Source organism: Rhinatrema bivittatum, chromosome 1, assembly GCF_901001135.1.
Source record: "Rhinatrema bivittatum chromosome 1, aRhiBiv1.1, whole genome shotgun sequence".
NCBI lineage: Eukaryota > Metazoa > Chordata > Amphibia > Gymnophiona > Rhinatrematidae > Rhinatrema > Rhinatrema bivittatum.
This window is the reverse complement of record NC_042615.1, coordinates 541,663,633-541,690,054: the sequence shown is the minus strand read 5'-3', so window position 1 is coordinate 541,690,054 and position 26,422 is coordinate 541,663,633. Positions and strand designations below refer to the sequence as shown.

The 26,422-nt window shown below is 45.4% G+C and overlaps 1 protein-coding gene across 4 annotated transcripts in view; it reads left to right on the top strand.

Annotated features, from left to right (window-relative positions):
* SPO11 (SPO11 initiator of meiotic double stranded breaks) overlaps positions 1 to 26,422 on the top strand; it is a 358,551-nt gene that overhangs the window by 243,236 nt on the left and 88,893 nt on the right. For all 4 annotated transcript variants that reach the window (XM_029614938.1, XM_029614929.1, XM_029614946.1 and 1 more), the window contains 2 exons: positions 8,388 to 8,424; positions 15,204 to 15,313. In XM_029614938.1, the coding sequence (XP_029470798.1) occupies positions 8,388 to 8,424; positions 15,204 to 15,313 (147 nt within the window). The remainder of the gene's footprint in view (positions 1 to 8,387; positions 8,425 to 15,203; positions 15,314 to 26,422) is intronic.

The following is a 26,422-nucleotide window of genomic DNA, read 5'->3' as shown; positions in this document are numbered from 1 at the left end:
AAAGCAGATGCCACCTACTTAGTTCAGTCAGCCCCTGGCTTCCAAAGAACTCAGTTGGATCATCACTCGGTGGTTGTAGAGTCAGCCCAGAAGAGGGCCAGATGCTCCAAACCTCATTCATCCATTCCCCCAGGGAAAGATCAGAAGTTCCTGGATGCATTTGGTATTCCATGGATCAATGCTCATCTCTCGCATTGCATCCTACCAACTCTTTATGACCCAATATAATAGGGTCTTGTTCACGAAGATTCAAGACTTTGCTGAGGCCTTACCTCTGCAGTTCCAGGACAACTTCATGCCCTAGCACAAAAGGGCTTAGATGCCGGCAAGCATGAAGTAGATCAGCGTATGACATCTTTGACACCGCTTCCAGGGTGTCGGCAGCCAGTAACAGTGCAAGGAGATGGGCCTGGCTGAAATCTTCAGACCTCAGACCAGAGGTACAAGACAGATTGGCTGATTTGCCCTGTGCAGGCGATAATCTTTTCGGTGAAAAGATTCAAGAAGCATTGGCGCAGCTCAAGGACCACCAAGAGACTCTGCGCCAGCTATCCCCCAGCGTCCAGGGTTCGGCCTTCTAAGCCTTACCAAAAAGGCCAACCTAGGCAGCCTAGAGGGCAGAAGTCACAGCCAGCCACTCAACCAGGTCCAGCAGCAGGTTTTGACTCATTTCTAGATAGCAGTACCCAGCTTCCACTTCCGGCCATTCCGGTCAGCGGCCGGTTGTGCCACTTCTCCAGCCTATGGCACACAGTCACCACAGATCAGTGGGTACTTGCAGTAGTGTCCAAAGGTTATCACCTCAACTTTCTCTCTGTTCCACCAGATTCCCTGCCTCGGCTGATGTGGGGAACGTCCGATCATTCACCACTCTTGGAGCAGGAGGCACTTGGTGAAGGCGCATGGGGCAGATGCTAGGCCGAAATACCTCGAATAGAACCCTCTATTCCAGGTATTTCCTGATACCAAAAAAGTCAGGTGGGCTGTGCCCAATATTGGATCTTTGCACTCTGAACAAATATCTACAAAGAGAAAAGTTCAAGATGGTGACCTTAGGTTATCTACTTCCCCTTCTTCAAAGGGGAGACTGGCTCTGCTCTCTAGACCTTCAGGACGCCTACATGCACATTTCAATTACTCCGTCACATCACAGATTCCTGCGATTCCTAGTAGGCCCAAACCACTTCCAATATCGAGTGTTACTATTCGGCCTAGCATCTGCCCCATGCGTCTTCACCAAGTGCCTTGTGGTGGTAGCAGCCTACCTCAGGAGTCAGAGTCTACCCCTATCTGGACAATTGGTTGATCAGGGCTCCCTCTCGGCAAGGTGTACTGACGTCCCTTCACTTCACTTTACATTCCCTGATCTCCCTGGGTTTTCTCATAAACTATCAAAAATCCAGATTAGTTCCTTCACAAACTCTATCATTAATAGAGGCCGACTTGGACACTCTAAGAGTGAAAGCTTTCCTACCTCAGGATCGAGCTCTCACTCTCGCTTCTCTGGCTTTTCGACTGCAGTCTTGACAACATTCAACATCACGTAATTTCCTGATAGTATTGGGTCATATTTCTTTTCCAGGCCCCACTCAAACCCAGGAGAACGGGCTCTGCATACTCTTGACTGTAAACGTGCTCTAGCTTTTTATCTAGACCATACAGCTGCCCACAGGAAAGGCACCCAATTGTTTGTTTCCTTTGATCCCATCAAATTGGGCAAACCTGTGGGTAAGCAGACTCTCTCCTCCTGGTTAGCGGACTGTATTTCCTTTTGTTACCAACAGGCAGGCATTCCACTTCAAGACCATGTTAAAGCACACTCTGTCAGGGCCATGGCAACATCAGTAGTGCATCTACGCTCGGTGCCGCTTGCTGACATCTATAAAGCTGCTACCTGGAGCTCTCTCCACACCTTCGCAACCCATTATTGTTTAGACAGGGCTGGCAGACAAGATTCCATCTTTGGCCAGTCTGTGCTACGCAACTTATTTGCGAACTGAGGTACCAACATCCTTCCGCCAACCCGGTAGGGTTCAGGATGCCCTCTACCAAATTCCACTCCAGTTCTTGTGCCTGTTGCTCGTCTTTGAGTACATTTGGTGCATTGCTTGGGCATCCTCAGCTCGGTATTCACCTATGTGTGAGGACTACCATCCTGCTTGTCCTGTGAGAAAGCAGAGTTGCTTACCTGTAACAGGTGTTCTCACAGGACAGAAGGATGTTAGTCCTCACGAAACCCGCCCGCCACCCCGTAGAGTTTGGTTTGCTTACAATTTATTTTATTGTTCGCATGTACTTTTACTATAAGACGAGACAAGGGTGACCCCTGCTGGCTGCAGGGTTGATGCTATGCTGGGCATGCCCAGTAGGTGCCAGTCAAAGTTCTGGAAACTTTGACAAAAGTGTTCCGTGATTGGGCTCCATCCTGATGATGTCACCGATATGTGAGGACTAACATCCTGCTGTCCTGTGAGAACACCTGTTACAGGTAAGCAACTCTGCTTTCCACAAACTCTCTTATGGGTGAGAAAGCTACCAAGAAGCATTTGTAAAGCCACCAACAGGCTTTACAAGAGAGACAGCTAACAAATTGGTTTGGCTCTTGACTGTTGGCCCTTGTGCACCATTTCGTATTTCGAAAAAAAAGCATATCTATATGTAAGAGGGTGGACTTTTTCTGACCCATGGAAAATGCCACATCCCCTTGCAAATATGCTGTATGCGACTTCAGCTGGTCTGAATGCCCTCAATATGACAGAGGTTCACTAGACTTAGCCTGTCTGATATCAGCATTGTGTCCTTGTGCAATGGAGGAACATCACTCTCTCATTAGGTGGGGTGTCCTTACTGAGTGGCAGCATAGGGTCAGTATCTCCAAAGATAATGCTCAGAGGAGAGTTGAAGGGTTCTAGGAAGTGTAGAAGAGGGAAGAGATAGAGGGTCCAACAGGCTAGGGATTAGTGTATACTGAGGTACAAGAGGTAGAGCATTCTTCCAAGAATGGTCACCAGAATCTGAGTCTGATTTTTGCTAAAAGCAGTCTTAGACTTTTTAAGGATAGAGAAAATGACCTAGGAAGAAAAGATTTTAGCCAACTAGCATCTACTGGGGTGAGCCAAGGTGGAAGTGGTACATGTATAAAGACTTGACCTATTTCGGGGTCAAGAGGTGAAAAGAAACAATTTTTTTGGTTATTTTTGGATAGAGATACTGTTGGAACACTATACAGAAGTGTTTTATGTTTGAACATTCATTTCTCAGTCATCAGTCAGTAAAGCATTTAATTTTTTATAACAGTGCTTGTGTACAGAGCTTCCTTTTGGAGAAATTGATGAGCAGAAAGAGTCTTTGTGAGTAAAAAATCATTTTCCCGGAGATAAGCAGGGATGAATTAGCCCTGCTGTCATGGGGACATCCTCCGGGCAGCCAGGTGGCGGAGCTTCTCTAAGCACATAGAGTTATTAGTTGTGTGTGCCTGCGTGTGGTTTGGTTTCCCGTGCGGCTCCATCTTGGCCCAGTCTTTTTCTTCCGTGCTGCAGGTCGCACACAGAGCGCTTCTCTTCTAAAAAAAAAAAAAAAAACCGAGAAAGAAATGCTGCAGCCGCCTGGCTTCAAATTCTGCCAGTGCGGCAAGATCATGTCCGCAACCGATGGGCACCTCTGATGTTACCTCTGCGTCAGTCCAGACCATGATCCTACTGCATGCAGGAACTGCTGCCGCATGTCCCCCAGGGCCCAACGTCAATGGGTCTTGAAAATCACCAAGCTCAAGGAGGTGCCTTCGGGAGTTTATGCCTCCACCACCACTTCAGCCCAGTCCTCTCCTGGACCCAGTCGGGACCATCCACCTTCAAAAACTAAAAGAGCATCCTTGGTGGGGCCTTCGGGCAACTCTGGGGTCCAGCCGATGAGCACCCCCACCGGCCCTACACAGATCATCGGGAGTCGCGCCAGCCCTGCCTCCGAAGGCACCAGCACTGGTCAGCTCCGGCGCCCCAATGCCTCCCTCCAATGCACCACACCAATCCGATGCGCATATGTCAAAGCACCGTGCACATGGCCGGCCATTGACACACCCTTCCTCCAAGCACAGGAAGCCCTCAGCAGTCGACGAACCAACAGAAGACAGTGTTGGGGGTGACGCATCATGCATCACCAGTGAAGTGCTCGACACAGGGATTCATACCACCACCTGCCCCGAAACGTAAACGGTCCGTTGACAGTGGAATCCCACGCGCTCATGTTGTGGACAGATCGCTGCAGTAACTCCTTCTGCGAGAAGGGTGACATGATGTCCCGGTCTGCTCGGATGTCGATCCAGACTCCGAATATGGATCCATGGGTTCTTCTCTCTCCTCTTCGGTCTACTCAAACTTGTCCTCAGTGTCTCGGCGCAAATAGTCAAGTCCCCACTTACAGGAGCCTCTGGCCAAGCATCAGAAACATACTTCTGTGGTGGAGAAGGCCATTAGTCATCAAGGGCCAGACTCGGATATTCTTCTTGCTGCGCTGCCCCCGAGGGGGCTTCCAAAGCAACCTCCTTCTGCCCCTACACATGACACCTTAGCCTCCCCGGTGATGTCACAAATTTTGCAGATATTAATACAATTTCTCTCGTCTGTGGAGCAGCAGGCCATTGGACAACATACCAGCAGGACTCGTGAAGTTTCTCCCCGTGAGGCCCCGCTCTCACCCCGTCAAGGGAGCATTAGCCTTGAACCATGCTTCATCAGTCCGCCTCCTCAGGGCTCTCCACCTCGAGACGTTTCTCTTCCCCAGTCTCCATCCACATCTCCAGGCTCCTCGACTGGTTATCCTTCTGATCCTCCAGAGAACCAACCTGAGCCGGTTTCCCTCCCAGAAGACCTGTCCTACTCTTAATTTGTCAAGAAGGTGAAGACCAAGCTCAACGTGGAGACCAGAAAAATACTAGACCCTCGGGTGTAAGTTCTTGGCATTTTGAAGATTTTTGAGATGCCGCCTGAGCCCACAGCTTTGCCTTCCCATGCCATGTTGGATGCCATGATGACCAGGGCTTGGGAGTCTCCCATCTCCGGGCCAGCAACATCGCGCAAAACTGACCTCAAGTTTCATATGAGGCAGCCCCCCTTTTACAGTGTGGTCCAGTTTCTCCATGTGTCCATTATGGTCGAATCAGCTATGAAGAGGGTGAAAAAGACAGAGCTGCATTCTAACACCCCTCCAGTGCAAGATTGCAAATACCTGGATAATTTCAGCAACACTTCTTTCAAGCAGATTTGCTTAATGCCAAGATTCAACAACACCAGTTTTATATCACTCAATACCTATATGAGTGTCTCCAGTCTCTTAAACCGTTAGTCACTGCGGCTGCACCAGATGGCAACCTGCCTGAGGAATTCCATGATCTGGAGGAAGGGCTTAGACATTTACTCCATACCATCTACGAAGCGTTCGATACATCCACATGGTCCATAGCAGAAGCCATGCCACCATACAACTAGCATGGCTTCGGGCCAGCGCCATCAGAGAGGATGTTCACAAGAAACTGGCCGATCTTCCCTGTCTCCCAGACAACCTTTTTGGAGATAAGTTGTGCGAGATAGTGACCCAGTTAAAAGAGCAAAATGTGGAGGTCATTTCTCTGACATCAACAACAGACCCTTCCTCAGCAAAGATGTACTACCCGGCCTACTGGAAGCCCTATTTTCAAAGACTATATACATGCCCTTCTGCCCACAGCCTTATCCACCACCAAGGATGCAACCTTCCCAAATATCGCAGAACCGTCTCCGGCAGCATACTCCACGTCATCCTCGCCCTCCTCCTAACAGTAACACCCCTAAAACCTCTCAAGGTTTTTAGAAATGTCTGGGCCATCTCCACTGCTGCCTGTGGGAGGGAGGCTTTCCCATTTCCTTGATTCTTGGGAAGCGATCACTTCCCGACAGTTGGGTGCTCGAGATCATCAAGAAAGGCTATACCCTGAATTTCAAATCCACACCAACCCTCCCCCACCGGGTACAGCCGAAATGGATCGACTCGCAGACCAGCCACTGCTTCGGGGAAGAGGTCATCAGGCTGCTTCTCCAACATTCCATCCGTCGAGTTCCCATCCCTCAGTGGAATCAAGGGTTCTACTCCCAATACTTCCTCTTTCCCAAGAAATCAGGGGTCTTTGTCCAATCCTGGACCTGAGAGCCCTCAACATGTTTCTAACCAGAGAGAAATTCAAGATGACCTCTCAAGTCCATACTTCCCTTCCTATAGCCCAACGATTGGATGTATTCTATGGATCTCAAGGATCTCCCATATCCCTATGCACCATACGTCCTGGCGGTACCTATGCTTCCAAGGTGCTCCCGTTTGGTCTCTCATCGGCCCCGAGGGTTTTCAGCAAGTGTCTATCAGTAGATGTGGCCCACCTAAGGAAACAGGGAATCCAACTGTTTCCTTACCTCGATGATTGGCTGCTGGTAGCCCGGGATCCCCCTGCCCTAGGCAGCAGCCTGCTGACAACAATTCAGTGCCTGGAGAATCTGGGCTTGATCATCAATTATGAGAAATCTCATCTGCAACCAGCTCAGGCCCTACAGTTTATTGGAGCCTATATCAGTACAGAGTTAGGCAGAGCTTATTCTGGGTCATATGGCAGCCTCCATCTATGTAGTGCTGTGCACGCACTTGCACATGCATTGTCTACAGAGGGGCCTGAAAACGTAGTGGATGCAATTCTGACACCCCTTGTCCTGACAGATCGTCCTTATGCCAAGCATGAAAAAGGACTTGAGCTGGTGGCTGGCCCCGACGGTACTCACCATTGTGGCTCCCATTCGTCCACTGGCTCACCAGCTGGTTCTCATCACAGACGCCTTCTACAAGGGATGGGGTGCCCACCTGGACCAGGTTCAGACTCAGGGCCGCTTGTTGAACTGGGAGAAGACACAACAGATCAATGTTCTGGACTAAGCGCGCAAGTTATAAAATTGGGCGTACATGTGCACGCGCCGGGTAGCACGTGCACATGTAGTCATAATATACAAATTTTTCCAGATGTATCACGTGAAACACAAAAACACAAAAAAAGAAGGAAGCATTTTCTCTCCTTAAAGGAGAAAGTGCTGCAATTAGGTACGGGCCCACAAAACAAAAAGGTAGGCGATCTATAAAAGCCGTGAGGAAGTAAAAAAGAGAAATAGATGCCTGACATCCGTCAATTAAAATTTATTTCGAAGGAAACAATAAAACACTTTAAAAAGCCTGACTCAGGCCGAGTTTCGCTCCTGTCTTGGAGCTTCTTCAGGGGCTTAATATGCTTTATATGAGTTATACTGTTTAGCTTGAGGGAAAAGGATGGCACTTTTTTCTCATTCAGATTTCAGGAGTCATTGGATGCAATGTCTAGGAACAGCTGATATTAGAGTATGAACAATACTCAGCATAGATCATAATGAACAGCTTAATGAAGTAGGATGAAATTCTTTTTGCTCTTACTGTCAATTTAACAGTATTGGATGAGCTGTACAACATGAGGTGATATATTTTTTTCAATAAATCCGGTTATATGCTAATGATGAAACTTTTTCCATGGAGACTGAACACAGCACGCTGCACAGACAAAGATATCTTGAAGCAGCATAAGTCCAGAGGGAACTTATAGCAGCTGATGCCTTGTTGGTTTTATCAAAGAAATAACTACAGACAATTCATCATTAGGATATAACCGGCTTTATTGAAAAAAATATATCACCTCGTTGTACAGCTCATCCAATACTGTAGAACTTTCAGTAAGAGCAAAAAGAATTTCATCCTACTTCATTAAGCTGTACATTATGATCCATGCTGATTAATGTTCTTACTCTAATATCAGCTATTCCTAGACATTGCACCCAATGACTCTGCAAATCTGAAAGAGGAAAAAGTGCAATCCTATTCCCTCGAGATGAACAGTATAACCCATATAAAGCACATTAAGCCCCTGAAGCAGCACCAAGACAGGAGCAAAACGCGGCCTGAGTTGGGCTTTTTAAAGTGTTTTATTGTCTCCTTCAAAATAAATTTTAATTGACGGACATCAGGCATCTATTTCTCTTTTTTACTTCCTCAGTGCTGCAATTAGATACAACTTTCTTTCTTAAGTTCCCTTTAAATGTTTGGTTTTCTTGCAGAATAATAAGTTTGTGTTGTAAAGATTTTTCTTTGTTAACAGGTTAATTTATATTATTATCTTGTATTATCTTGTATTATTTTTCCTTCCTTTTAGATATTGAATAAAATTCAATAAAAATTAAACTAAAAAAAAAAAAGAAAGATTAATGGCTGCTGGATCATAATTTTTTTCAGATTAAGTAATGTTGCCATTTTATTTACATTAGCATAGGTAATGTGTCTTGTTTTTGTTGTTTTAGGCAGTCCTTGTGCCATCTAATGTTCAAGGAATTAAAAGTATCCTTTAAGAGCAGACTCAAGTTGCTTGCACGGAAGAAACAAATGTAAAAGCAGAAATCTTTCTAAATTAAACAATGTTTCTTAGCATTCAGACAGGTTAATCCACATCAGTGGGTTATGCACCTCTACCAGCAGATGGAGACAGATCAAAGCTGACATCAAGGTGTATATATATATATATACTCCTACACTGACAGCCTGCCAATATTCTCCATCTCCAGCAGATGATGGACGTTCATTTCCCTACTCGGGATTGCTTAAAAAAATTTTTTAAAGGAGAAAAGAAGAAGGAAATGAATTCTCCTTGCTCTCCTGTGGTGATACCTTATAGTCTGTTCCTCAGTCAAGTTTTCCTGGGGTGATATCTGCGGATCCCTCCCTCAGTAGAGTGCTTCTGTCCGGTAGCTGGTTTTCTGGCATAGACTTAGCTATAGAGAGGGAAACAGCTGAGAGTCTAGCGGGTGCAGGAAGCCAAGCATGGCGGTGAAGGCCTTTTCCCTTTCCCCACAATAGCCAGACACTGACTCTATACTCGGCTGGGATGGGCTGAGCTCAAGTAAAGAGTAAATATTAAAAAAAAGGAGTGAGGGATTCCCTTCCCCTGGGCTTCAGCATGCCGATCTGATGTCCATTTCCACCTCTGAGGGAGCTTGGGGATTCGTGGCAGCTTGGTGGGTTGAGCAGACTTTTGGCTAGGCCCTGCTCTCAGACTTTGCTTAGACACCGCATGGTAGGCCACAGTGACCTTCTCATTCTTTTCTATGCACAAGTCTGCCATGAAACAGTGTCTGATGTCAGTTCGCATTTGCGCGCCCGAGTGGGTGCTCAGGTAGGGCGCCTAAATTTTGGTGGTCCATAGTGTGCCCTTATTGGATAGAGCTTGTTTTTTTGGTGCCCTGTCCAAGCTTGTTTTTGCAGGTGCACCGTTGGGTGCACAATTGTCAGTTGCCTTTGGGAGCATGCTGCTAGTGGGTATTTATTCATGGCACCAATAGCAAAGAAACCTAAGTGCCTTACCCTTTGTGCTACTTGCCATATTTCGGCATCTCAGCCTTGCATCCCCTCTAACTTGTATCAGTGCTGCTTGGAGGCTCAGGGAGATTATCTCCGGCTGATTTTGCTGCGCCCGACCCTTCCCAGCATGATGCAGGAATGGGACCAGAGGGAGACCTGTCAGAGGTTTAGCCTGATTTTGGGGATCCCCTAACTGGTTTGTCAGCAGGGGAAGATAACTTAGTGGGCACAGGACCAATGCCCCTTGATTTTGGTATGGATCCTTCTATCCTTTCTTGGGTTGAATATTTTCAAGGACTGCAGTCTTTTTTTCAGGCACAGTCAGCAGAGCCAGCCAAACTTAAGGGTTCAGTATTGTAGACTGTGGATCCCCGCATGCCTGGTGCTGCAGGTAAGCATCGGAGTACTTCTAGACCTGCTGTGGGACATACTGATAGGGACCCAAGGATGTAGGAATTCCTCCGGGATTGGAACCATATAGAACAATGTTGCCAGCTCTGATCTCCCAGACACTGACGATGCTAGGGGTGCCGAGTACTGAACCCATTTTAGTTTCTTTGTGTAAAGCATTATGGATGCTATTCAAGAATTGATTAATCTTGAATGGGGCACTCCAGAAGCTAATTTTAAAGGGGAATGAGCTTTGGAAGCACTGTACCTCCTGGATCCAGCAGCAAGGGAGAGCAGTTGTGCTTTCTAAAAACAGATGTGCTGGTGTGTGCCGTCACCAAGCAGATGACTATCCCTGTAGAAGAGGGAGCAGCATTGAAGGATGCACAGGATAGGAAAATTGAGGCTATCCTTAAGCAAGTCTTGAGGCAGTGGCAATGAATTTGTAGATAGCCTCTTGCTGCTTCCTGATGGCTTGCTTCTCTCTCAGGAAGCTGATGAGTATGGTTTGAATTCCAGGTCAGTGATGACACCGGCAGCCAACCTTTTGGAGGTTGCGAGCTGCAACCTGGTCCATACTTCTGCCAGAGGGGTGGCTTCAGTGATAGCAGCCAGGCATCAGCTATAGCAGAGGAATTGATCGTCTGATACAATTTCAAAGTCTAATCTACGAAATTGCCTTTTAAAGGATCACTCTTGTACAGGAGTAAGTTAAAAAAAATTGCCAATGAATGTTGAGTCCTAGATTCCTCAGTTACCAGAGGATTAAAAACAGGAGTCATGCTTGTTCGGCGAGAGAGGTCATGCTAGGGTTTTCAAACATTTTTGACTCCACAGAGGAGCAGCACCTCAGAGGGCTCAACCTTTGCATAGGTCTCAGTCCTTTAGTCCCAGGCAGCCCAGACGAGATGCGGGCTTGAGCGGCAGTGCCTCCCAACCCCCTTCAATGAGGGTATGCCAACCCACCCCTGGGAACAGGAGATAGGGGGTTACCTGTCTCTCCTTTTATTGGAGGTGGGTTTTGGAGGTGATAAGAGATGCTATGCTCTGGAGTTTCTCAGCGTTCTTCAGGATATTTTTGTGGTGTCTCCCTGCAGCTCTCCGCAGAAGAGGCAAGACTCCTCGGCCTGTGGGCCATGATCCCAGTGCCCATGTCACAAGAAAATATGGGCCAACATTCCATTTATTTCATTGTACCTGAGAAGGAGTGTTCCTTTTTCGCCATCGTGGATCTCAAGTGAATCAACTGGCTTTTGCAAGTGACTCGTTCCCACATGGAAACCTTATGCTCACTGATAATGGCAGTACATTTGGGGGAGGTTTTTACATGTCGGGATTGTCAGAGGTGGACTTGCATATTCCCATCTGGCTGGAGCATCAATGGTTTTCTGCATTTCACTGTTTTGGGGTGACATTATTAGTTTCCAGTGCTACACTTCGGTTTGGCCACCACACCCAGCACCTTCTCCAAGTTCATGTTGTGGTAGCAGAGGTGTTGAGAAAGGATGGCATTCTTTTCCATTTGTACTTAGATGATTGGCTAATTTGGGCCAAGAGCATGAAAGCGAGTATTCAGGCCTCACACAAGGTGATCTCCTGGCTACAGGAGCTATGGTGAGCAGTGAACTTGGCCAAGAGCATTCTGCAGCCATCCCAAACTCTGGATTATCTCTATGTTCGTTTTTGACACAAAGCAAGGCAGGGTGTTCCTGTCAGAGATCCGCATTCAGAAACTGATGGCACAGATGTAACTAGTGACAGAAACAATATGCCCGATGTTGTGGTCTTATCGACAGGTGCTTGGGTTGATGGCAGCCACTCAAGCACTCAAGAGGTGCTTCCGTGAACAAGGGCACATATGCGTCCTCCTCAGTGCACACTGCTTGCACATTGGAGTCCAGAGTCTCAGGGCTACTCAATTCAGCTTCAGTTTCTGGTGGAGATCAGCATCCAACTGCACTGGTGGTTGCAAGCGGATCATCTAATGAAGGATGTACCCTTATGGACACCAGATGGACTAGTACTCACAACTGTTGTGAGCCTCCAAGTTTGGGGGTTCACCATCAGGAGTTGATAGCGCAAGGGTGCTAGAGTACAGAGGATTATCTGTGGAGCATCAATCAGCTGAAAGCATGTGTCATTTGGTTGTCATGCTCGTGATTCGTCAACTGCTTGCAGGGTCAAGTGGTCCAAATGACTTTGGAGAATGCGACAATGGTGGATTACATCAATCATCAGGGAGGAACCAAGAGCCAGCAAGTGTCGCAGGAAATATCCCTAATCATGGAATGGGTGTAATTACATCTTCAGGAGAGCTCAGCCTCACACATTTTAGGAAAAGACAATGTAAGAGCAGACTTCTTAGCAGAGTCTGGATCCAGGAGAATAAGAATTGTCAAATGAAGCGTTCCAGCTCATAGCAGACCACTGGGGACTCCCATTTCTAGACTTGCTGACGAAATCACACAATGCAAAGGTTCCTCACTTCGTCAGTCGCAGGAGAGATCTGAAGTCTTTGGGTATTGATGCCCTCGGGCAGGAGTGGCTGGAAGGAAAGCTTATAAATCCCTTTCCCCAGTAGCCCTTGTTGGGCAGAATGATTCGGAGGATTGAGAGACACATGAGGATAGTGTTTCTGGTGCCCCAGATTGGCCCAGGAGGCTGTGGTATGCAGATCTGCGGAAGCTCCTGGTGGATTCTCCTCTCCAATTACCGGTCCACAGGGATCTGCTTCGGCAGGGGCTTGTTCCATGTAAACCGCCATCCCGGCGATAGTTATCTCTGTTATCTGTGAACCGGAGTGATATGTATATTATACAGGAACTTCCGGTATATAAAAACCAAAAATAAATAAATAAATTCATGAAGATCTGGCTCAATTTTGTCTTACAGTATGGCCCTTGAAAGGATTTGGTTGCTACAACGTGGATACTCCACAGCTGTGATTTCCACCCTGCTTCGAGCACAAAAGTTCTCCACTTCCTTAGTCTTTGTTCGGATTTGGCGAGTGTTTGAGGCTTGGTGTGAGGAATGAGGGGTTCATCCTTGTTCAGTTAAGATCCTTCTCATTTTGGATTTTTTGCAGGATGAGTTGATTAAGACTTTGGCCCTTAATTCCTTGAAGGTACAGATAGTGGCTCTTGCCTATTTCTGAGGTCAGGTGAATGGTGAACCCTTGTCAGTCCATCCCGATGTGACCCAGTTCTTAAAAGAGATGGATCCTCTTTGTCCTCCCTTGCAGTTTTCGGTGCCCTTGTGGAGTCTTACTCTGGTTCTGGATTTTCTAGTGGGTCCCACCTTTTGACTGCTGCTTAACCTCTCCTTGAGGTTACATACTTTCAAGACAGTGTTTCTTTTGGTGATTTGTGTTATGCCACTGCGTAGTTGGTGGACCCTTGGACCAAGATGAGGTCGGTGTTTCCTGTAGGAGGGCTTCCCACAGGCCCTCGTCGTCGGGAGGCAGACGCTGGAGATGGAGACCCAACCAGACCTTCACCTGTACCAGCCCACGTTCCCCACAGGTTGAGCCATTGGGTGCCAGGGTTGGCAGGACATAGGAGCGGGTCTCCAGACGAAGATGGTCTGAAGATGGGAGGCGAAAGCAGAGTCGAACATGCCAGAGGTCGAGGCCGGCGGTGGGCAGAAGGATCCAAAGATGGGCCAGAGATCAGGACAGGCAGCAGGTGAGGCAGAATCCAGGAATGAGCTGAGTCAAAACCGGAGAAGCAAGCCGAGGGTACGAGGAAGCAGGAACACACGACAACAGAGTAGGAAGACATGGAGGCAGGAGCTGGACAACACGGAAGCAGGAGCTGGAACACAAGGAGGCAGGAACGCAGAGCAACCAGTAACTCAGGTGAGTAGGACCTGTTGCTGAGGCAAATGTTGGGCAGCAGGAGCTGCCTTAAGTAGTGCTGGGGTTGATCATTACATCCGGGACCGCAGGAGGCCTTTCCTGCCGTGGCCCCTTTACATTGGGGGCGGAGCTACGAGGGTGCACCTAGCAGGAGCTTGGGTTGGCGGCACAGCGGCAGCATGGTCAGCTCCCCGCCGTGTTTGGAGAGGGCAGCGGTAGCAGCCTGGGGAGCTGTGAAGAGGACTCGGACTGGCTTGGGGGTAAGCGTAGCCGGCTGCGAGGTTCCGCAGCTGGCTGCCGTAACAATTTGTTCTACGTATAGAGTTTCCAAACTTCAGGCCTTGTCTTTCAAGGATCCATTTCTTTGAGTGACTCCTGGTGCGGTACAGCAGCAAACTGTTCCCTCCTTTTTTGCTGAAGGTGGTCTCGGATTTTCACTTGAAATCAATCAATTTCCCTGCTGACACTGGATAGGGAGAGAGATGTGGATGAATATCACCTGTTATGGACCTTGGACATCAAGCAGCATATCATGATGTATTTGGAGGTTTTTAAACCTCTCCGGAAGACAAACTAGCTATTTATATTCCTCAGTGAGTATAATCAGGATGAGCCAGCGTCTCAGGCTATGATAGCTCACTGAAGGAGGTTATATCAGTTGCATATGCAGATGTTGAGTAGCCATTGCCTAGTCAGGTTAGGGCTCATTCCTCTAGGGCTCAAGCAGTGTCATGGGTGGAGATTACATTATTGTCTCCTGTCGAGATCTGCTGACCTGCGACATAGTCCTTTTTACACACCTTTTCCAGGCATTACCATCTGGATGTGCAGGCCTGGGAGGATGCAGTCTTTGCACATGCGGTGTTGATTGGACCGAGGGCAGCCTCCCATCCTGTTCGAGAGTAGCTTTGGTACATTCCACTGGTGTGGATTAACCTGTCTGAATGTTAAGAAAGGAGAAATTACTACTTACCTGATAATTTCTTTTTCTTTAATGAAGACAAGTTAATCCACCTTCCCGCCCTTGGCTGCCAGATGGTGGTGTTATTATCTTCCTAAGTGGCTGCATCTCTGAGGATTACTGGTAAGTATCTGAGCTCCATGTTTTCTTGTTAACTGAGTGTTTGAATGGTTGTCTGTTAATAGTTATGATCATGTATTGTTTAGTTGTCTACAGTTGGCTTTTGCAGAGAATACTGGCAGGCTGATGGTGGTGCAGGAATATATATACTGTGACATCATCTTTGCTCTGTCTTCATCTGTTGGTAGAGGTGCATAACCCACTGGTGAGGATTAACCTGTCTTCATTAAAGAAAAGGAAATTATCAGGTAAGTAGCAATGTCTCCTTCTCTCAACTCATTTTATTTTTACCCTGAAATAGCATGATGGTAACATTAAAACTGAACTATGAATACCTGCATCTGACTCAGATGCCGACACATTCTAGAATCATTCATTGTTTGATTTAATTGGTAAATTTGTGCCATACTGCTGTTATCAGCCTTAATACTGGAGATTTAAATTCCAATGCCAAATTTATCCTAATTATTGAAAAGGATGCAACATTCCAGCGCCTGCTGGATGATGATTTCTGCAATAAAGTGTCTCCCTGTATAATGATTACGGTATGTATTTGTGCATTTGAACTGTACATAACTTTAAGATGATGTACTAACAAGGATAACTATAACATATTGCCAACTTCTGGATTTCTGCATTCTGATTGCTCAAGCAGCAGAGGCTACATGGTGATACAGGACATATCCATTGTCTCTAGCAACCCTGAATTTACTGGAGAAAAAAAATAATGTCCAATATTTTCAGCTCTTTTTTATGTTAAAAATATACTGATTTATAATAGTAATGATGGGCTGTATATTGTACTTTTCTTTTTTTTTTTTTTAATTCTTTATTTATGAATTTAAGTTTACAACACAAACCATTCATATTTGCATTCAATTCACATTGAATTCTTAGGAATCAGAAAAAATAGTAAATTCCCTATCAAATTTTAACATAACATTTCCCCAACATAAATTTTAAATTACTCAATCTCCTGATTCCATGTTACTAAACAGATGGGGAGCCTATAGAGCATATCTTCTAACTAAATATATCCAAAAAGAAAAACAGACAGAATTAATACAGATTATTCATTCATTACATTTCCAACATTCAGGACAAGGTCTGAAATTTCTGAGGTTTCTGCCCCCCCCCCCCTCTCTGGTTTCTATGCTCTTCCAAAAATCTCTCTAAATCAATTGGATCAAAATATATATATTTTGTACCGTCCACATACATAATGCATTTACTGGGGAATCTTATAAAAATACGAATACCATAAGTTCTAGCCTCATTTGCTAAGCTGATAAACTTTTTTCTCTTTAGTTGGGTTTCTTTCGCCACATCTGGATAAACCCATATCTTCTGACCCAGATAGAGAGAGGTTCTTTTTTGCATAAATAGTTTCAACACTTTGTCCCTTTCCAAAGAATGGGCAAATTTCACCATTAAGGTCCCTCGTTTCTCAATCTGGGCAGTGTATGAGGTTTCTAATAATTCTGTTATGTTGAAAGTTATCTCTTGTGGAGGCAATTCTATATTTACATTTAGATTTCTCTCTTCCAAAAAATAAGCATTCGTAATTAAGGGAAAATTGTCAGGTGTCATTAACAAAACTCCCTTAAAATAATCTTTGAGCTGTTCTTTTGGAGAAATCATTATACATTTGGGAAAATTAACAAATCTTAAGTTACAATATCTAATTGTATTTTCCAAATTTTCCATTTTTTTTGATAAAATACTTTCTCCCTTTATTATCGATGTTTGAACTTCTCTCATTGTCTTTAATTCTTCTTTTACCTTTACTAGAGATACTTCGTTACTTGTCACCAAAGGGTTTATATTTAACAGCGTAGACTGCATATCTTTTATATTAATATTTAAATTCGCTATATTATTCTGCAATGATACTATTGCTGACCACAACATCTCTAGAGAGACATGCTTAGGGCCCCCAGATTTAGCATTAGAAGCAGAAGGTACATTAAATACATTTGAAAGACCTTGTCCAAGAGCAACCCCAGTGGGATGGGAGAGCATACTTCCTTCAGATATCATAACTTGGCCACCGATGTTTTCACCATTTCGCGTCACTCTTTGAATAGGAGGAACACTTCCTTCCTGTTCTTCCGGTCTTGCTAACCCCTCACCATTGTCCTCCTCAAATGGGTTCAACCCATTGGTCGAATTCCGTACTATGGGTGAGCCTAGGGCTCTGGTGGTTGCAATAGACATTGGTGGTGCGGGTGTAGTTGGGACCCCAGGACTTAGACTGACCTCTCCCGATAGTATGGATACATGCTCCATATCCTCTACTATAATGGGACTCTCTGGGGTCTTATTATCTGTAATTGAGTAGAGACCTTCTAGTGTCGTTTGTACCAGGTTAGGTCTGGCTGGGGTTGAGGCATCCTGCCTTACCTTGCCTTTTCTTTTTGTATGCGGCATCATTCATTTACTTAAAATTGTAATAAACAAAACTTAAGGTCTCTACTCACTCTTCTGTCGTATTCAAAAATTTCTGGTTTGGAGAAGAGGGGATGATGTTCCGTCCGGAGCCAAGAGTCGTGGCAGCCTTCCAGCCTTCGCCGGCCTAAGCCGGACCAAGCCGCGTGCCCCTTATATTGTACTTTTCTGAGTTAATGAATTGTCTTTCAGAGGAGTTCAGAGCTTATAACTCACAGACAGTTGTGCTAGTTGTTCTCTTTAGAAATGAAACATTAGTCCCAGATGAAACTGCAAATTATTTTTCTTTGAGTTTTTCAATGTCGATTTCCACCTATAATTTAATCACCAGTAATTCAATCAGGTGTGAATTAGCCATAACATGAGTGAAATCATGTAATGGCACCAACATGGACCGAGTTTTCAGAGCTCAATAAAGACTGTACCGAGCATGCGTGGAAGTTCTTGTGTATACATAAACTGCTTTGTGAGCCCATCAGTCTTTTTTCATCCAAGCTACCACACAGAAATATCCCAGTCTCTCTCAAAATTTTTTCATCTTTTTGGCCTTGTTCTTTTTCACCATCTCATTCCTTCTTTAGTATTTTTTGCCACTACATTAGAAATCCCTCTAAAAGAACTCTTATGTTTATTTATGTATTTGTTTTACTTATAGCCCGCAATATCCAAACAAGTTGATCTGTGCGGCGCACATAGGGGTAGATTTTAAAAGAAGCGCGATCAGCCTACTTTTGCTTGCGCATCAGACTCAAGCAAAAGTACGCTGGATTTTAGTAGATACGCGCGGAGCCGCGCGTATCCACTAAAATCCCTGGATCGGCGCGCGCAAGGCTATTGATTTTGTATAGCCGGCGCGCGCCGAGCCGCGCTGCCTAACCCGTTCCCTCCAAGGCCGCTCCGAAATCGGAGCGGCCTCGGAGGGAACTTTCCTTTGCCCTCCCCTCACCTTCCCCTCCCTTCCCCTACCTAACCCACCCGCCCGGCCCTGTCTAAACCCCCCCCTTACCTTTGTCGGGGGATTTACGCCTCCCGGAGGGAGACGTAAATCCCCGCGCGCCAGCGGGCCTCCTGCGCGCCGGGCCGCGACCTGGGGGCGGGTACGGAGGGCGCGGCCACGCCCCCGGACCGCCCCGGGCCGTAGCCACGCCTCCGTACCCGCCCCCAAAACGCTCCCAACACGCCCCCGAAATGCCGCGACGACCGGGCCCGCCCCCCGACACGCCCCCCTCCGAAAACCCCGGGACGTACGCGAGTCCCGGGGTCTGCGCGCGCCGGTAGGCCTATGTAAAATAGGCTTACCGGCGCGCAGGGCCCTGCTCGCGTAAATCCGGGCGGATTTACGCGAGCAGGGCTCTTAAAATCCGCCCCATAATAATCACACATTGCACAGAAATAAAAACATAACTGTAAAACATACTAGTAGCATAAAATTATATAACATGTTTGTTTAAAAAAGGTATGTTTTTAAAGATTTCCTAAAAAAAATTGTATTTATTTTATTTTATTTATTTACGGGTTTTTTTATACCGGTATTCGTGGGTACATCATATCGGTTTCCAGAGAACTTAACAAAATTACAAAGAACAAGGGAGGGGAGAACAGGAGGTCAGGGGACACAGACCGCTGTATCCATAAGGAACAGGAAAAAGTGTCTTTATGAACAAAGGGGATAAACTACTATACAAAGGATGTGCAGGGCAGTCTGTTATGAAGTAAATACAAGATAGAAAATGTAATGTGGAACAGCATAAAAAATATAATACAAGATGATGCATGAACGGGGAGTGTTGGCGGTAATGGGTGGGTGGTAGGGTGTGGTGCAAACATAGTACAAGGTGAGGAAGGGGATAAGCTGGGGGAAGGAACAGAGCTAAGCGAGAAAAGTGCAGACTAAAGGGGGTAAATTATATAAAGGGAGGAAAACTAAAGGGGAGGATGGGAAGGGCAGGGGGGAGGAGGGAGGGGGTGAGGAGGGAGCGGGGAGGCGGAAACTATTCTGGGTACCCTTGCTTGAAAGCCATGTCTTAAGTTTCTTTTTGAATTTTTGTGTACATGGCTCTAAGCGGAGGTCAGGGGGCATGGAGTTCCAGAGTGCGGGGCCTGCAATGGAGAGGGCTCATTGTTTCGTGGAACTAAGGTGTGTGGTCTTAGGTGAGGGAGTAAATAGGCAACCTTTATAGGCGGATCTCGTGGGTCGTTCAGAGGAGAGGAAGTGAAGGGAGTTTTCAAGCCAATGGATGTTGGGTGTGTGTAGGGTTTTGTGGATGATAGTGAGGGTTCTGTAGGTTATGCGTGAAGGGATGGGGAGCCAATGGAGTTCCTTGAGGACCGGGGTGATATGGTCGGATTTACGGGTGTTGGTAAGAATTCTAGCTGCTGCATTTTGTAGCATCTGTAGGGGTTTGATGGTGGTGAAAGGGAGGCCAAGAAGGAGGGCGTTATAGTAGTCCAGTTTGGTAAGAATAGTAGCTTGGAAAACAGTACGGAAGTCATGGAAATGAAGCAGGGGTTTAAGTTTTTTGAGAAACTTTTTGAGAAAAAAAACTTTTTGAGAAAAAAAACTTTTTGAGAAACTTTTTGAGAAAAAAAACTTTTTGAGAAACTTTTTGAGAAAAAATCCGTCTTTTATAGTGGCATTGATGTGTTTTTTCAGGTTGAGTTGTTGGTCGATGGTAGCACCGAGATCCCGTACACTGTGTGGGAAGGTGATCAAGGGGAGGAGGGGATCACTGCATAGTGAGGGCAATATGTTATTTTGAGAGGATATGATTAGTAGTTCAGTTTTAGACGTGTTTAAGACCAGGTGAAGATTGGTGAGGAGGGTGTTTATGGCAGAGAGGCAGTTTTCCCAGATCTTGAGAGATTTGGATAGGTATTCTTGTATAGGGATAAGGATCTGAACATCGTCTGCATAAATATAGTGTTTGAGGTCAAGGTCAGAGAGGAGTTGGCAAAGGGGCATAAGGTATATGTTGAAGATAGGGAAGATCCTTGGGGGACACCTTGAGTTAAATGGATAGGGGTGGATTCCGCATTACCAATTTTGACTCTGTAGGCTCTTTTATCGAGATAGGATTTAAACCAGAGGTGAGCTGAGCCAGTGATGCCAATTTCTGATAGACAGTTCATTAGTATATTGTGGCTTATGTTATCAAACGTGGACGATATGTCTAGTAGGGCGAGAAGGTAGGATTGGCCCTGGTCAATACCTTTAAGGAGGGTGTCAGAAAGAGAGATTAAGAGGGTTTCAGAATTGAAGAACTTGCGGAAGTTGAATTGGAACAGGAATAGTAAATTATGATTTTCTAAATAGTCGTATAATTGTGAGTTAACTACTTTTTCCATGACTTTGGATAGGAAAGGAAGGTTTGAGATTGGTCGATTGTTGGAAGGGTCGGTGGGGTCAAGGGTGGGTTTTTTGAGGAGAGGTTTAACAATGGCCTGTTTCAGTGAGTCTGGGACTTTGCCTGTGGAGAGGGAACAGTTAATTATTTCAGCTAGGTGTTTGGAAATAGTATCAGGGATCGATAAGAGGGATTTAGTGGGGATGGTATCGGTGTGGTGGGAGGCTGGTCTAATTTTCTTTAGAATGGATTCTATTTCCTTGGATGAGGTAAGGTCGAGAGTTTCTAGTTTGGTGTTGTGGTTTTTTGGAAGGGGGTTCGTAAGGGGGCTGGTTGAGGGAAAGCCACGCAACAGGTTTCCAATTTTATCTTCACATTTACTATTGGAATCCTAGTCAGAGATGGGAGGGGGAGCTATCTTTGTGAATTCTGCAACAGTCGTAAAGAGGGCCTTGGCGTTATACTGGTATGCATGAATTTTGGTTGCTTAGCAATTGCGTTTGGTCTTAAGTGTGGAATTTCTATAGGTGTGTAGGGCGGATTTATATATGGCTGATTGGGGGTGGAGTCTTTGCGCCAGCTTCTCTCTTTTGTTCTGAGGTTGAGTTTAAGTTTTTTTAGTTCCGTGGTGTACCATGTTTTCTTGAAATTGTGGGTGTGGTGTATTATTTTATTTATAGTGGGACATAGTTCATTAGCAATATTATTGGTAAGGTTATTCCAGAATGAGATTGCTGCGTCGGGACTGGAGAGGTCTAGTTTGTCGAAGGTGTTGGAGAGGGATGAGACTAGGTCTTCTTTGGAACAGGGTTATCTGAATTGAATGGTATTACTGTGTAGGGATGTGCAGCAGGGACGGATTCGTCCCATTCGGTATTCGTATTCGTTGGGACCCAAATCCATTGCATCCGTTCTCGGGGAACCCCGATCCATTCATTAGTTACATATGTATTTGTTTCCAAAAAAAACCCCCATCCCAACCCTTTAAATTTAATTAACTACAACCCCCCACCCTTCTGACCCCCCAAGACTTGCCAAAGGTTCCTGGTGGTCCAGCGGGGGCGCCATCTTGTACTCCTACCATGTGACAGGGGCCGACCAATGGCATCGGTAGCCCCTGTGACATAGTGAGGGCAAAGGCTATCGGCACCATTTTGAATACCGGCAGCCGACGGCCTGAGTGCAGGATATGGCTCCAGGACCCCCACTGGACCACCATGGACGTTTGGCAAGTCTTGGGGGGGGGACTTCTGACACATAGGTATGTGTGGGGAGCTGATTTAAGAGCATAGAGTCTGTGTGTTTAAGCCAGGATTCAGTGATGGCACAGATTTCTGGCTTGCAGTCTAGGAGGAGATCATTGAGGATGGGAGCTTTTTTTGTTAGGGATTGGGCATTACAGAGTATGATCGATAGGGTGGAGAGGCTAAGCAGCTGAGATAGGGGGGAGACCATGATGGGAATCAAGGATCTGCATTGTACGGGGGGGGGGGGGGGGGGGGGGGATATGGAAGGGGTGGTATAACGCTGGGTGGGGTAGTGGATGCAAGGGATGGTGTATGTTATCATATTGGGAAGCAGTGCCAGTAAGTACAAGAACTGTGTAGGAACTGCTAGTAGAATGGGATGGAGATTCAATATCCACAGGAGTGAACAGACGGGGGGACTGGATCGGTATATCGAACCAGGTGCCAGCAGGTTAGGGGGGAGGTAAGTCTGATCTAGGTGGGCCGGCGCAGGATGGCCTGAACTAAGAGGACATAGGCTTCAGATGGTAATATGCCAGTGAAAAAGACCCAGCCAAGGATTGGCGGCGGTAGTGAGGATGGAAGAGAGAAGATGATGGTGCGCACGAAAAGATAGGGTAGAGAAGAGGGCATGCAAGAGTGACTTGTTAAGGGTACTATTCCTGAACGAGGGTGGGGGAGGTGTGCGCAGCTGTTTTACCTGTAGTAAGAACGGGTTAGCATGTGCAGTTTGAAGCAGATACTTTATAATACTTACAGTGTATACAGCATCAGAGAGTGGGATAATAAGCTAATGAGCAGTGGGAACAGGGAGTCATTTTAAGGAGGGGCAGGGGGAGGTAGGAAAGATGGTAAGATGAGGTAACACTAAAGGGCTGCACTAAGGGGAGCACAAAGGGGCAAGCCCCTTAGTTGCGCTCCTTCGACGCAAGATGCCTGGCGTGAGACGCCCAAGGACGATGTCCTACTTTTAAAGGTCCTCTCGGACCGGATGTGAGGTGCACTGGGGGGGGGGGTGTCCACTGTCGGCATCGGGGCCAGTTCGGGGCCATGGGCCATGTGCAGGTAGGCCATGGGTTGGGGCTCTTCCATTTTCTTCCATTTTCCTCAAATCATTAAAAAAGCTTTTGATAGTGTACGTTAATACCTTACAGGTAGATTTTAAAAGTGTTGCTCACGCAAAAATGGCCCCGTACACGCATATGTGAGCTGCATGATTGCAGTGCAAATTTTAAGAAGCCGGGAAGTATATGCGTATGTACTTGTGTATGTGTCAAGAATAAGGAGGCGGAAAATGGGCATTCTGGGATAGGGCCAAGACGTATGTGCATAATTCCTGAATTTTGCAAGGCCGACCATGGCAACAGGGAAGGTCCAAAGAAACAGATCGGAAATTGATCCAATATTGCAGTAGTGACCAAAAGAAAAAGAGGATCCGGGGAACCAAGATGGCTGCCGCACCGTGAGCACGGGAACTCCCTAGCTCTGAGGTTTTTCCTTCTTTGCTGCTTTCCTTGCTTGAATTTCCTTGTATTTTTCAAATGCCGCATTCGAAAAGGAAAGCCAAGATTCTCGAGGCACTTACCTCAACCTCTGATTCTTCACTTCGACAACCTCGAATTATGGAAGCTTTTCGTGCAGCACAGCAGACGCCGGAGAGCAGGGCCGCTGGCGTCGGAGATGGGGAGCGGCCGTCCGACGCCCTGGCCGAGGAGATGTCACTCAGCCCCGGAGCACCAGCAATTCCACCCTTGCATTACAAACCTCTGGGTGAAGAGGTTAAGGAACAACGGGACCCAGTGCTACAGTCATCACCATCTTTTTGCCTTGAGGTTTCCCAGAGAGGAGAGGGGGGAACCCCTATAACCTCGGAGAGCCCATTGATTCAGGGCTCCAGGGACACCAATGGCGCGGCTGGGCAAGGGGAAGCCGGCAGGGATGGACCTACGCAGCAAGGAGGTAAGGAGCCTGAGTTGCAGGTGGTCTTACCATCAATGAAAATGCCGGAGAAAATAACGCTTACAGAAATTTGGAAAGTGCTGACAAAAATAAGTACTGCGATAAATGATTTAACTACAGCTGTAAAACGTAACATGGAGGGAACTCAAATTCTGGACAATAAAGTCCAAGTTGTTGAAAAATCTTTAAATAATATGGAAACTGAGATAAAGGGAATAAAGGATATACAAGTAAACCTTATAAAATCTGAAGGTATAATGATGAGGAAGATGGATCAGCTAGAAAACGAAATAAGGAGAAATAATCTTAGATTACTGAATTTCCCTAAGACCAGGTGGGCAAACCCCAAGGATCTTTTGAAAAGTTACCTGGTTAATATTCTGGACTTTTCAGAAACTAATATACCAGAGTTCTCAAAGATATACTATCTGCCTGGGAAAGAAATAAACTTACAGCAAGAAGAACATTGCTTTTGATAATTTCTCAGACTTTTTGGAAAAGTCATTTGAAGCTAAAGTTGAATTGAGAGCTACCCTGCTTGTGACGTTTATACATGCTAATGATAGAGATAATGTCTTAAGAAAGTACTTCAGGAAACATGCACAGCTTTTTTATGGGGGTCAAGTAAGAATTTTCCTCGATATAACTAAAAGAATACAGGAGAAAAGAAAAGTATTTCTATCAATGAAAAACGAGGTACTTCTTAGAGGTGCCAAATATTACTTAAGATTTCCTTGCAGGTGTATCCTAATACACCAAAATGATAGGTATATTTTTTCTGATCCTGATCAGCTACGTGCATACTTAGACTCACACTCCTAATAATGCTGCAGTAAAAGCTGGTCAATATAGTTATCTGCTGTGCACACGGTGTTTCAGTTTTACTGTCTATGATGGCTTATTTGTTTTTCCTATGTCTCCGCTTGGAATTAATGGTTCTCCCAATTATTCCTATAATATTTTATGTGAATTTGCCTTTGTAAATGTTGTTATGTTAACTATATTTCTTTTTTTTCCTGTTAACATTGTTTTCAATGTATTTGAAATTGAAACTTCAATAAAAATAAAATTAAAAAAGAAAAAGAGGATCAATGAACACCAGGAATTCTTTATTGAGCACATGATACAAGATTCCTGTAATTACCCTAGCTGCCCCATTCAAAACCAATTGCAACAGCCTTAGGTAACCCTACATATAAAGCATTGCAATAATCTATTTTACTGATTATGAAAGACTGGACCATAGTCCAAAAATCCAATATAAAAAAAAAGATTTAAGCTGCCGAACCTAACATAACCTAGTAAATGCTGCTTTAGCCATCTGTTATGATGCATTAGAATTAGGGCATCCTGACAGTGAGGTTCCAATAAAAAGAAAAGTAGTCCAAGTGCCTGTAACTAAAAACTCACCTTAGCTAAAAAATTTGAACTTATCCCTATCAATTAAAAAGCAAAATGAAATACAAACAAAAAACAAACTTTTAAATGTTTGTATGCTAATGCCAGAAGTCTAAGAAGTAAGATTGGAGAATTAGAATGTATAGCAGTGAATGATGACATAGACTTAACTGGCATCTCAGAGACATGGTGGAAGGATGATAACCAATGGGACAGTGCTATACCAGGGTACAAATTATATCACAATGACAGAGAGGAGCACCCAGGAGGCGGTGTAGCGCTTTATGTCCAGGATGGCATAGAGTCCAACAGAATAAACGTCCTGCATGAGACTAAATGCACAATCAAATCTTTATGGGTAGAAATCCCTTGTGTGTTTAGGGAAGACTATTGTAATAGGCGTATACTACCATCTACCTGGCCAAGATGATGAGATGGACAGTGCAATGTTAAGAGAAATTGGGGAAGCTAACCAAATTGGAAGTGCGGTAATAATGGAAGATTTCAATTACCCCAATATTGACTGGGTAAATGTATCAATGGGACATGCTAGAGAGATAAAGTTCCTGGATGGAATAAATGACAGTTTTATGGAGCAATTGGTTCAGGAACCAATGAGAGAGGGAGCAATTTTAGATCTAATTCTCAGTGGAGCACAGGATTTGGTGAGAGAGGTAACGGTGATGGGCCGCTTGGCAATAGTGATCATAATATGATCAAATTTGAATTAATGACTGGAAGGGGAATAGTAAGCAAATCCATGGCTCTCGTGCTAAACTTTCAAAAGGGAAACTTTGAGAAAATGAGAAAAACAGAAATAACTGAAAGGAGCAGATACAAAGGTAAAAAGTGTGCAAGAGGCGTGGTCATTGTTAAAAAAAATACCATCCTAGAAGCACAGTCCGGATGATTTCCACACATTAAGAAAGGTGGAAGGTAGGCAAAACGATTACCAGCATGGTTAAAATGTGAGGTGAAAAAAGCTATTTTAGCCAAAAGGTCTTCATTCAAAAATTGGAAGGATCCAACTGAAGAAAATAGGATAATGCATAAGTGTTGGCAAGTTAAATGTAAGACATTGATAAGCAAGCTAAGAGTGAATTTGAAAAGAAGTTGGCCGTAGAGGCAAAAACTCACAGTAAAAACTTTTTAAATATATCCGAAGCAGAAAGCCTGTAAGGGAGTCAGTTGGACCATTAGATGATCAAGGAGTTAAAGGGGCACTTAGAGAAGATAAGGCCATCGCAGAAAGATTAAA